General features: G+C 39.0%; 1 protein-coding gene across 1 annotated transcript; it reads left to right on the plus strand.

The window, feature by feature from the left end:
• The first annotated feature begins 797 nt into the window (after window positions 1–797).
• MS3_00004656 (uncharacterized protein) lies at window positions 798–3,901 on the plus strand. Its single transcript, XM_051212600.1, has 4 exons — window positions 798–2,735; window positions 2,775–2,935; window positions 2,970–3,518; window positions 3,555–3,901. The coding sequence occupies exons 3-4, from the start codon at window positions 3,041–3,043 to the stop codon at window positions 3,776–3,778; spliced, it is 702 nt and encodes a 233-aa protein (XP_051072792.1). The 5' UTR covers window positions 798–2,735; window positions 2,775–2,935; window positions 2,970–3,040; the 3' UTR covers window positions 3,779–3,901.
• The last annotated feature ends 9,394 nt before the right edge of the window (window positions 3,902–13,295 follow it).

Here is a 13,295-nt window from a genome sequence, read left to right on the forward strand (position 1 = left end):
TCCTAAAATATGTTCTTGGGGAATTTTATATATTGGCCTAATAACATTCAAAACAATAGAAGCAGTCAAAGATCATTTCTTAAAATAGTCACTTTACTTAAATAATATAGTTGCTCCATTATTATCCCAGTTCTATTTAATTATATACCCTACTGTTATGATATAGAAGGTAATTTTTTGTTGTTGATAATATTACTCACTTATTAACTTTATTTCGGTATGAATTAGTTACGAGGAGGTGTGATGTTTTCTTAGTGATTAAAATCTATTTAGAAAATTATAATGGTAGATTAATATTTCAGGTGGTTATGAATTACAGTTAACTGGTAAGCTAGTTTCATCCTTTTCAATAAGCATTATATATGTATTTACGCATTTAACCCCTCATGGAGGAGCATTGGCCGCCTACCAGCACTCTCCATCTAACCCTGTCGTGAGCAGTCTTATGCAGTTGCTAGTCATCCTGGTAATGTCTGACTCCGATCATTGTTGTTTAAGAAATTGAGAGGACGAAAAGCGAATGTCTAATGCTTTAACTGGGCTGGTGAACACTGAGATTTTACCTAGGGGAGTTGGATCACCCTGATTCAAAACCAATGGTGCACATGGGCTCCAGTATCCTAAGAGGCCAAATGGCGTGTAGTGACTCACATTTATCACGAGAACACGACTGGTTTAATAAAAACAATTATTATTATAACCAACTGTTCCAGTGCTTGTTTTAATGTGCTTTTGTTTGACTGTGCTAATGACAGCTATATTGTGCTTCCATTCTTATTCTTACACTTTGATTGTGACTTCGCGCGAATTCGGTTACGTTCTGTAACCAAGCTTGTATCCTGGCACGATCTCGGTATCCTTTCGATACCACGAGATCGCCAGCGAATATATCTCGATTTGGTCCATTAATTGCCTTCTGATATTTGGCTTCTCGGGGATTTTATGGATTTATTTGGTTATGTTCAACCTTCGCCTTCTGATTTACTTGGCACGTGTTTCTTGGTAGCGGTGTTCATAGTCAACCGCGACTCGACACCACGCTACATGCGTATGAACCAATCGTTGGTCACTGGCTACCATGAGACTGCATCTCCTTACGATGCTCCACTGCCTTGTGGAGCAGACCTGTAGGTCGAAGGTTCTGGATGTGTCCTCCTAATAAGACCACGTGCTTTGGTTTGGGCACCCGTTCGGTATCACAGTTTTCACAAAAATCAACTGAGATTTGTGTGGCGCATATGTATTTGGTGCCCCCTTGTACCAATATCTACGTGTCCGAATAAATAAATAAATAAAATGACTCGGATTCCCAACGTGTTCGTTGATTTTCCTCTTTTCCGTTTCCCTTCAAGATTCGAAGTGTTGGCTTCCCTCGTGATGCCGTTTGATTTCCGTAGTGCGTGTCCTGTACAATTTCAGCGTCTTTTCCTAATTTTCTCTTCAGATGGAAGCTGGTTTGTCCTATCCTATGTATATATAATTTTTCAATATTTATTCAGTATTTCGACTGATTCAATTTTTCGATAAGCCTGTATATATGTGAGATTTAACTGACAATATTCTTTCAGGAATTCGACAGGAAATCTTTGAATTATGCTTCTTGCTAGTCGGAACTTGTCAGAGAGTTGGACTTATAGTCTTATGAGAACTAATGGGCAAGGTAAAAACGGTAATCCCTTTCAAACCTGTCCGCCGTTTCGTTTCAACGACCTTGAACGCGCTAACTGGAAGCGGGCATTCCGTATTTCAATTGCCGTGTGTGTGGGGTCCTATGAGTATTAAATGTTTCCATATATAAGTCATCTTTTGATGCATAATAAACACTAAATAACTGCTAAAAGCATTAACTGAGTATTTTCTGTTTTGTAGTGCACACTTTAGCTCTGTTGTTCCTTCGAAACTTGATCTGTGGTCCTAAGTGCCGTAGTGAAAGTCAACAGCTATATATAATTTGTTGATAAGGTCCAGAAAACAACGTAAGAAAGATAAAATAACGTAAAAGTTTATAGATGCGCATAGTTTTTGTGAGTTAAGACGAAATGTCAACTGAAGGGTAAGTCCTAAATATTTGATGTTCTTCCTTCAGTTAATTTTTTTCAAGGAATAACCTTTTTTAATAACTATTGTATGTTGTCTCTGGTGCTTCATGCTCAAGTGAAATTTCAGTGGACGTAAGCGACGCGTTCCAACGTATTATGCTGAACAAGAGATTCGGAAGCTGGATTGAATTAGATAATGCGCTAAAGGATTTCCATAAAGTATGATAGGATAAATCTATGTTTTCTCAGATGACCCATACACACTATGTTCACGCAGAAAGTAGATTGTTGAAGGATGTGAGATATAAATACTTGTTTGTAGTGTTTCGTTGCACGTTTGGTCGTAAACGTAAATCAGAAGGTCTGAATGTGAATAAAAAACCGTGAGGACTCTAACTAATGTGTTACATTTAAGGTCTAAATTTTTAAATTGCCAATCGATGTTTCGCGTAAGATTGGAGGGTCAACAATACGTTATAAAATCTTACAACATGTCTCACAACCATCCGTGTACAAGTTCGTGGATGGTTTGTGATCCGTTGAGTAGACGATTGTCATCAGAAGAAAAAGAAAACTTGAAACCAGTTATATTGCACTGTCAGTCGACGGACGAAGTTATCGAAAGTATTAAGGAAAGAACAGGTAAGCAGGTGACCGCTGCTGATGTCAAAAATATGAAAACTGAACTCTCCACTGGTAAGTGTATATAAATATATTTCAGGTTGGACTCGGAAGCAGGTATTGCAGATCATGCGACAAAACGGTGAAGTTAGAGAGCATGCAGAAAATGGATGTATTACGGCGATATGCTTCAGCAGTTATGATCAGATACGGCTGTACAATCAGTATCCCGAAGTCGTGTGTATTGATTCTACTTATAAAACTAATAATAAAAAGTGAGTATGATTTTCGTTTTGTTCTACTATATAGATATTCATTATTCCAATTAGTGGTGACAGACAATTGGGGTCGAGGTCGAACTGTACCTATCACGTTTCTGGATGCCACGTAAAACAATGTGGGCGCGTGCCTTTTACGGCAGTGTATTAACTTTGGGTAACAACACGAATAATCGTGTTGAGTCATTAAATAGGCAGATAAAAAGATATGTACGCAAAAGCGACAGCTTGCACAAATGCATGTACAAGGCTTTTAAGTGGAGTTCAATGACATTCTCTAGAAAAAGCATTGAAGACCAAATAATCAGTGGAAGAACATACAATTATGATGCTCCACAGCGTCTTATCCCCTTACTTAACATGTTGACTCCATTTGCAAGATCCAAGGTGTTATGCGAACTTAAAAAAATGCGTTTTGTTAACTTAGAATATGAAAGCGGCGAGTGGTTGTTTATGGTTGACAGCGGACATTACGAAGTGGATGTAAGTATTTGTCAATGTAATTGTAGCACGTTTAATATGTGTCGATATCCGTGCCGCCATCTCCTGCTGGCATATGTTAAAAGACGAAATCTAACAGGTAAGCTATTTAAATTATAAAATATAAACTGCATAGCTCATCAACTTCTTAGGTGTTGCTGCAGATGGAAATTAGACAATAGGTACAACTTACAAAACAACACAGGAATTTCATTACGGAGACGGAGTAAAGAATATATACAACTTCAACGGCTCCAAAGAATGTGCAAACAACAAATTGTTGAGAAATATGGTGAACTCTTCGCGAATCAGGTGGAGAGAAAAGTCTACAATTTTTACTTAAGAATTATAAACAGCTAGACAGCAGGTTTACGATTAACAGTTCTTTGTGGCTTTATTTTATACCACTATTTATACAACTTGTAAACTTATCTTTCCACTTTAGTAGTCATGAAAAATCAATAAACTTTTTCTCATTTTTTTATTTTCTTCTTCATACTTTCATGGGGAGGTTTACCAATCGCTTTAACGAATAATTGTGTGTGAAAATTAAGAATTTGTACTACTGTATTAGTTACGAACTGTCGTTAGAATTTAGCGTTATATCGTTGTTCATTGTGATGAATCAACGAGTCAAATAAAACAACAATGCGACTTCCACGTAAAACCTTACAGATTAAACAACCGCCTTACATATTTTTCGTTGTCAGATTACGTCCATTATCAAGTTAGTATTAGTATGGGACTAGACAATTTCATGCAGCTAGTTCCCTGATAAGGTGGATTACGTAATCCTTAGACCACCCTTCCACTCACACTTCTTTGCTAAATTATGTTAACTCTTCAGATTGTCTTCACTTATCTTATTAGTTCTTAATTCACTGATTTATTCATTACATCTAGAATTATCACACAATTTATCTTGTATGCTTCTGAGCTTCACTCGACTATTACACCACCCATCCTTTATGTTCCCTTAAGTCTAACATCAAATGACCTTTGACCTGTTCAAGCATATACATATGTATAGTTATTATTGATAACCTAGGTCATTCCAATTCTTTGCTTTCTATTATCTTTCATACTATTTCTTCCCTCAATCTTAAATTATAATGCATATTCAGTTGTATGCAACTTGTGAGAAACCACGAAATGTAATGCAGTCACATGATTCTGCGTCAATATTTGTTTTGGCTTTATTTAGACCATAATTATACAAACTTACAGGATTTATAATGTAAAACACTGCTTATGGTTGTTATATTTATATTTAAATAATTCATTAGATGAGTGAACATAGCAGTGGGCAATATAAAACAGTTATCGTAAACTTGTAAACCGGTTTTCCACACGATCTTCCGTAATCCTAAATTCCATAAGCTTCATACTATTCTGAAAAACAACAAATCCGTTTTGAGACAAACAATTAAACTTTGTTCTCAGTATCATATTCAATAAGTTATTCAAATAGCAAGTAACAGACTGTGCCTATAAGTCTTTTATTTACAAGTAGTGACATTCATTCATAACTTCCTAAGTAACACAACAACTGTATTACCGAGACGGAGTGAAGAGTTTATAATAACTCATTTGTGAACCCTATAACAAACACGTCACAAATCAGTATTAACTAAAAAACATGGTTGTGTCACCATGCTCAAAAGAAACACCGATCGTTTTACTCATGAAGATTTTGTTCCTACTTGATGTGGTGTTATACACTATTACTGCAGACGTTCACAAAGCCGCTGGACAACACTATAAACGTCAATTGTCACTCACATAATTTTTCTCAGATACGTTACATAATTATGTCACTTCAGTACAAAACAATGGTACCTCTAATGGATATAACTGTTTATGGCTAAATACAAACAAGTTATATAATATTCACAATTAGGTTAACGCTTAATTGCTTCTACTTACATTTTATAAACAACTACCGACATCCATGTTCACCGTCACCGCAATCAAGGAGGTGAACCATATGTAAAAGATTTTACGGTTCATTTTCATGAAAACTCAATCTGTGATGTATTTTTTGACTAGTAACACGGTGAACTTTACTTGCTTGAGTTTGTATTGTTACAAATAACTATATTAAGCTAACTTCAGATTTACTTACGTGGTGAGCAAGAAATACGTCAAACTGCCAATAAATTGGAATAAAAACTATGTTACAAGCACTAGCAATACAGAAATTGATGTGTCATGCAAAAAAGCCTGTTAATAGCTGTTAAATAACGACACAAAAAATCCACGACAATATGTAACGTGTGCGCGAAAATCCGTGGCTTACCCGCCAGTCCGTGCCGAACTAATGCTACGTTTCGGATTTGAAACTGGCTCCTCAGTTTGGGCCATCACTACTGAGATGTCTACATTGATCGGTTACTGCGTAATGACTAATGCCATGTTTGTCTAGTCCTTTAGTGCTGGGTAAATCCAATCGATCAAGTTACAATTTGGTCACTAGTCTAAGTGCAAAATTATGACTCAATATATTTAAAAGCCAGATGGTTATTTCGTTTGACACTTTATCCATTTGATGAAAATGAAAACCACACCAGTGTATGTAAAATAATACCTAAGTCTAATCTAAATAGCGAAAAACATTATCTTTAATTTCAGTATGCTCTACATGAGATGAGAATTGTTAAGTTATCAAGTTTACAGTCAAGTTACCCTGAATAAGATTTTCATATTTGTATTTCATATACCCATATCCAATCTTAGTAAACCGTAATTGGTTAATGAACATAGATAGATATTTTGTGTGTATATCTTGTTGAACACCTCCCCAACTTTATTCTTTATCGTTACTTAATGGAAATTGCTCAAGAATAAGCTGTATTCTTGGCAGATCTTTCGTTGGATTGTAAGAGAATTGTCTCGTGTTCGGTTCTCTATCGAAAGACGAATTACACATGCCTAACGTTACACATGATGATGTCACAGGTATTCAGTGTTTGACAACGCTTCTACCAGTAACACCTTCTAATATATTTCGTTCCCACCAAGAGAAATCAAAAGACAGAGTCGAGGAGACCGGAAGAGTATATTTGGCGATGACCAATATACCGGAATTCTCTGATCTAATCTGGCTAGCGATTGCGGTTGATGTTGAGCACGGCGTTACCACACGTGATCTGGTGCGGATGCCTGACCGAGCGCCTTCAGCTAGGTGAGTCCACTAAAACATATGGTCAGCATCCAATGTCGAAAACTTAGTGCTATTTATTTTGGGGATTTATTTACCGCTACAGATCACTCCCCCCCTAGTGGGGCAGTGACGACCCTAAGACGTGGCCAGCCAGAAGTTTAAACCCAACGAGTTTGTCGTTGGTAAACACTCTTCTGATAGCTTACTAAATTTAGCAGCGTCTGGTCGTCTTTCCTTACTATATGGGACGGAGGTACAACATAGTAAAAAAAGAAAATGTACAATGAAAATTTCGGATCCTCATAAACGTCATCGTTCTTTTCCAGCCGTCCTGGAAAAGAAAAAAGAAAATGTAAGTGCATGTCGAAATACACTCGTATGTGCGTAAAAACACAATGTCGGCGGAAAAAAATGGAAAATAAACTCATGAACACGTAATAGCATTAAAAAAATTGTTTCTTTTGTTTTGTTTTTTTAAATAGAAATAAAAATATATGAGCATATTAAAATTGTTTTTTTTTTAAAAAAAAAAATATAAAATTTCGAGAAGTGCCTTACGTGCAATAGTCGTTTAAATGTTCTGGAAATCTCACCCTTCTTCCAGAACGCGTCGTTTTAAGTTTATTTTCGGATACTGTCGAAGTATCTTCGTGTGTGTTGGTTGTCGGATGAGGTATTATAAGTGTCGGAGTCGTGTCGTTCGATTGTACCGAAGGAAAATCCACGTAGATAGGATTTCCTTCTAAATACGCTGCTTTTAAGCGATCGATGCTGATGCTATCGTTGGTTCCGTTCTTATCGACTATATAGTACTTAGATTCACGTTGAAGAACTTTGAAGGGTCCTTCGTATGCTGATTCGAATGGTCGTCGATGCGAGTCTCGACGAACGAAAACATGTGTACTATATCGTAAGTCAGGTTGAACGAAAACATCAGTTGATTGAGGTCGAGTGAAAGCAGGTTTAACTGAACGCATTGCGTTTGTAAGCCTGTTCGTGTAGGAGGTTAGATCCATGTTCATTGAAGAGGATGAAGGATCCACGAATTCTCCTGGAAGTCGAAGTGTCGTTCCATAAACGAGTTGAGCCGCAGTGTATCCAATGTCAGCTTTCACTGCATTGCGGATACCTAGTAAGACGAGTGGAAGAGCGTCGGTCCACTGTGAAACGTTTGCTGCTGATAGCGAAGCTTTCAGTTGTCGGTGAAAACGTTCTACCAACCCGTTTGCTTGTGGATGGTAGGCGGTCGTTCGGAAGCGAGTGATTCCTAAAAGTGTGGTCAGACGACGGAAAAGATCAGATTCAAACTGACGTCCGCGGTCTGTGGTGATGGTAGAAGGGCAGCCAAAGTTTGCTACCCATCGTTCGACGAAGGTGCGGGCCACTGTTTCAGCAGTGATGTCCTTAATAGGTACTGCTTCTGGCCATCGAGTGAAACGGTCAACGCAGGTTAAGAGATAAGAGTATCCATTTGAATCTGGTAAAGGTCCTACCAAATCCAAATGAACATGGTCGAAACGAGCATCGGGAGTTTTAAACGAGCCTAAGGGACATTTATTGTGTCTGATAACCTTAGATTTTTGGCAGCTTACACAGGAGCGTGCCCACTCCCTCACGTCTTTATTCATTCCAGGCCAGCAAAACCGTTCTGCTATAAGCTTGATGGTTGCACGAACACCTGGATGCGAAAGTTTGTGCAATGTGTTGAAGACATTGAGTCGATAATGTTTCGGCACGATTGGGCGATCCCTACCTGTAGATGTGTCACAAAGTAGAGTTTCCTTACCTGTTCCCATCTGTTTGATGCGTAGTTTAAGTGTTGTGGACGATAACTCGTGCTGAAGATCAGTGTCTTCTTTTTGAAGCTCGGCGAGTTTAAGAAGGTCGATTCCTTGGAAACTGTTCAAGGAAGTTATGCGAGATAAAGCGTCTGCAACTACATTGTTTGCTCCAGAGATGTGTTGAATGTCTGAAGTAAACTGCGAAATGTAGTCCAGTTGTCGAGACTCACGGGGAGAGTACTTGTCAGAAGGAGAGCTTAACGAGAAAGTGAGCGGTTTATGGTCCGTGAAAAGAGTGAATTCACGACCTTCGATGTAGTGTTGGAAATGCCGTACAGCACAATACATAGCTAGGAGTTCCCTACCGAATGTGCTGTACCTCGATTCGGTGTCTAGCAATCTTCTAGAGAAAAATGCCAAGGGTTGCCAGGAGTTGTTAACCCATTGTTGTAAGACTCCTCCGATTGCTGAGTCGGATGCGTCTACTGCGATGCTAATGGGTGCTCGGGTGTCCTGATGTGCGAGCATTGTTGCTTTAGCAATCAGTTCCTTAACTGTGGAGAATGCTTTTCGTGCGGTGTCGTCCAAATTAATGGATTTCGCATTTCCACGAAGTTGGTCGGTCAGAGGTTTCATAAGTAATGCGCATTTGGGTATGAAACGTCTATAGAAACTTACGAGGCCGTTGAACGTGCGTAATTGCTTGACGGTGGTCGGTTCTGGGTAATCCAGAATGGCCGCCACTTTGGTCCTAAGAGGTTGAATGCCTTGAGCATCGATAGTGTGTCCCAGAAAGTCTAACGAGTCGGTTCCGAATTGGCATTTCTGAACGTTTACAGTAATGCCATGTTTTTGAAGTCGTTCGAAAACAAGATCCAGATGCTTGAGATGTGTTTCTCTGTCCGGACTTGCGATTAGACAGTCATCAACATACGCGTGTACGAAGTTGAGACCTCGAAAAACGTCGTCTATGAATCTTTGGAATGTTTGAGCAGCATTCCTTAGACCGAAAGGCATTCGCAAAAATTCATAGAGTCCGAAAGGAGTTATGATAGCTGTTTTCGGTATGTCGTCAGTAGCCATAGGGATTTGGTTATACGCTTTAACCAAGTCGATTTTCGAAAAGACAGTTGTACCTTTCAAGGTAGCTGTCAAATCGTGAATGTGAGGCAACGGGTAACGATCGGGAATGGTTTTCGCGTTCAATCGCCGATAGTCACCAGTTGGACGCCAATCGTTGCTGTCCTTTTTAGGGACCATGTGCAACGGAGATGCATATGGGCTACTTGACGGTCGTATGATTCCTAAGTCCATCATGTGATCGAATTCGTTTTTCGCTAACCTTAGCTTTTCAGGAGCTAGTCGTCGTGCTTTAGAGAATACAGGTGGTCCTGTAGTCGTGATGTGATGTGTAACGTTGCTGGTTACACACGGTAGTTTCGGTTGAGTTTGTTGTATCCCAGGGTACTTATCGAGTAGTGGTTGATAGAGTGGGTCTATCATATGTTTAACTGTGACTGGGGATACTCTACAACCAGTAAAAGAAGTTACGCAAACGGACAAATTAGTGTTTCCGTCTACTAGCCTCCGTTTGCGCGTATCGATGATCAGATTGTGGTGTTGTAGAAGGTCCATACAAATGATTGGTATAGAAACATCTGCAACAACGAAAATCCAGTGTATGGGTTTGCGTAAACCCACGTTAAGGTAAACGTACCTTTTGCCATATGTAGCGATCGGTTTTCCGTTTGCCGCCTGTAAGTTTAGGGTCGATTCGTGAAGCCGGTCGTTAGGATTTGCTGGGAGAACGCTAACTTCTGCGCCAGTGTCGACGAGGTAGCGAACTCTCGTTGTCACATCTGTGACGAATAACAGACGGCTTTGTTCGCCGGCTACGGTTGCCGTTAACGCGTGCCGGCCTGGAAGTTTCCCGAAATGTTTTTCGAATCAGTCGGTTTCGTGTTGGGAAAATTGCAGGGTTTTCTGCAATTTCTGGAAAGCTTTCCATACTGGTTATGATACCAGCACCAGTCGGGGTTATCTGTCTCTCGTGGTCTAGAGACAGATCGCTTACGAGAAATGCTTCTACGTGGTGTGCGCGATCTCTTACGGTCGGTACGAAGACTAAGATAACGCGTGAGTGTGTGACATAAGTCGGTTATATCATTCTGAGTCGTGTGAGGCTTTTCTTTGACTGAAAATACCTCGGTAGTAGAAGGTTTCGTAATTTCTAGAATGCGGTCGGCAGATACAGCTAGTTCGTCCAAGGCGTTGTTCTGGAACGAGACCAGAACTGCTTGCACCTGTTGGGGAAGTTTTGACAAGAAGAGTTGTTTGAATAGACCTTCGTCGAAAGTTCTTGGGCCTATTACCTCTCTCATCCGTTGCAACATGTCCGTCGCAGAACCGTGTTGCAGGTCGATGTTATTGAAGAGTTGATCTAACCTTTGTCGATCGGTTAGATCTCCTCGTTTAAGAATCGAGCGTTTTAAGATTTCGTAAGGATCGGAAACATCACTAGTAAACATACTAGGTGTTACGTACCTGTTGAATTCGCGCGGTAGTGCCTTGACTACTGCGAGGAATTGTGCACGTGTGTCGATCACACCGTGCTCGGAGAAGTCGGCTTCTGCGTAGCAAAACCAGGCTTCGATGTTGTCGGGCCAGAAAGGCATCAGTTGAATCGAAGGTGGGGACAAAGTCTTAAGCTTGAGTACTTTAGGTGTCTGTTCAGTCATGATGAAGTATGAAGTACGATAATGAACGAGGGGAAAATATATATATATATATATCCAAGAAAAAACACGAAAAAAAATCACAATGTTTAAAAAAAAATAAAAAATAAGGCAATGATATATAAAAATCCCAAAAAGGAACAGACTCACAGTTGCAATTAGGTGTACCAGATCACGTCGGGCTCACCAATGATGATGTCACAGGTATTCAGTGTTTGACAACGCTTCTACCAGTAACACCTTCTAATATATTTCGTTCCCACCAAGAGAAATCAAAAGACAGAGTCGAGGAGACCGGAAGAGTATATTTGGCGATGACCAATATACCGGAATTCTCTGATCTAATCTGGCTAGCGATTGCGGTTGATGTTGAGCACGGCGTTACCACACGTGATCTGGTGCGGATGCCTGACCGAGCGCCTTCAGCTAGATGAGTCCACTAAAACATATGGTCAGCATCCAATGTCGAAAACTTAGTGCTATTTATTTTGGGGATTTGTTTACCGCTACACACACATTTCTTCACCTTTGGCTGAACCTCACGAAGGCAACCCGTAAATCTTTCGTTTTTGTATGATAATATTTCCGTGGCAATGACCTTTTGGTTTTTCATTTAACTTGGACAAAAATAATCAGATATGAGTCAGTGGCGTCCTCTGAGTTGTGAAGTAGAATTTGTGTGGTGTTTGAATGAACTAACGATACCTTTGTACTTGGTGAATGCTCGATTTCGAATTCCAAATACAATACATTCGTTTGTGCTTGTGTCTCACTTCTTAATTCAATTGCGTTATTTCTGTTACTCTTAGTTCGTGCTATAATTCAAATAATTCAGTACATAATACTGGCGTCGCGATGGAGCCTGTAATGGAAAAGTTAGATATTCATTCAACTTCGGAAGCTTTTGAAGATTACTTTGAAAGGTTCGAAATCTGGGCTATGACCAAGGAAGATGATGAGGATGTTAATATTGTGGCACACTTCCTCACATTCATTGGAAAAGAAGCATACAGCTTATTAAGAACTCTGACTATGTCGGAAAAGCCCATTTTGCTTCCTTATACAGCTCTCAATGAACTGCTGCTAGACTATGTTCAGTATAAAAATTTCGAATGTGGTAAATGAGGAAGATTTCGTAAAATGATTCACGAGGATATAAAAAATTCCACTACATTACGTCATCCCAACCCAGTTCATACTCAAGATTATGCAGACAATTCATTGAGGAGTTGCAATGCATTTCGCGAAGATGGGCACAAGTTTAGTCAGTGTTTGTCCTGTGGCAAGTCCCACTCTTTTAATTCATGTAAATTTCTAAGTGCCTTAAATGTGGTGATATTAGACATAGTCAGTCTGTAATACTAATGTTCATCTTATTGCAACTAATATTAAGACTAGTAATTCTGATTCTACTGAGTCGAGTATTTATAATGATGATTTATCTTTATCAACGATTGCAATAGACATTGTAGAGTCACAAAGTAGCTCAAAGTTAAATGAAATTCAGAATTCTTGCAAAACAACAGTTTCTAACCAATCGATTTATCAGATTTCTCATGTTATCGTACCAAATATGGCTTTTCCTAATGATTCATATATTTCTGATGAAATTTCTTACAAATCTGAAGAAAATATGTTGAGTGAACAAAATTATGATCGAAAACCTGATGTATTTTTGATAGATGCTGATTTTTCTAATGATCCTTTAATCTGCAATGACATTCTTAATGAATTCGAGGAAACTATTCCAGAAGAGTCAAGTCTTGATGTCATACCAAACATTATTTGTCCCCATAATTCATTTGTTTCTTGTGGGAAACGTGTTCAATGAGAAGCACGAGTATTAAATGAGTTCCATTCTGATTACAATTCAGATTATTTCACATCAATTGCTGTTAATCCTTATCACAAATTCACTTCCAATGTATACTCCAATCAATGTGAGAAATATGTTTTAAACGAAGCCATATTATTCATAACTTGGGGATATAAAGATCCAACATTATTTCGTGGGGGAGGATAGTGTTCAAATTCTAGATAATAATGATTTCAGTACAAAACCGATATGCTGATTGAATACAATTCCAAGTGAGTCTGTCCCGGTTTTGTTTGTTAATTCCAATACTAATCAGCACATTCTAGATACTACAAAGTTTCTATCCAACACAATGTCGGACAGACTCAGGATAAAGGAGAAG

This window comes from Schistosoma haematobium, chromosome ZW, assembly GCF_000699445.3.
Source record: "Schistosoma haematobium chromosome ZW, whole genome shotgun sequence".
NCBI classification, from domain to species: domain Eukaryota; kingdom Metazoa; phylum Platyhelminthes; class Trematoda; order Strigeidida; family Schistosomatidae; genus Schistosoma; species Schistosoma haematobium.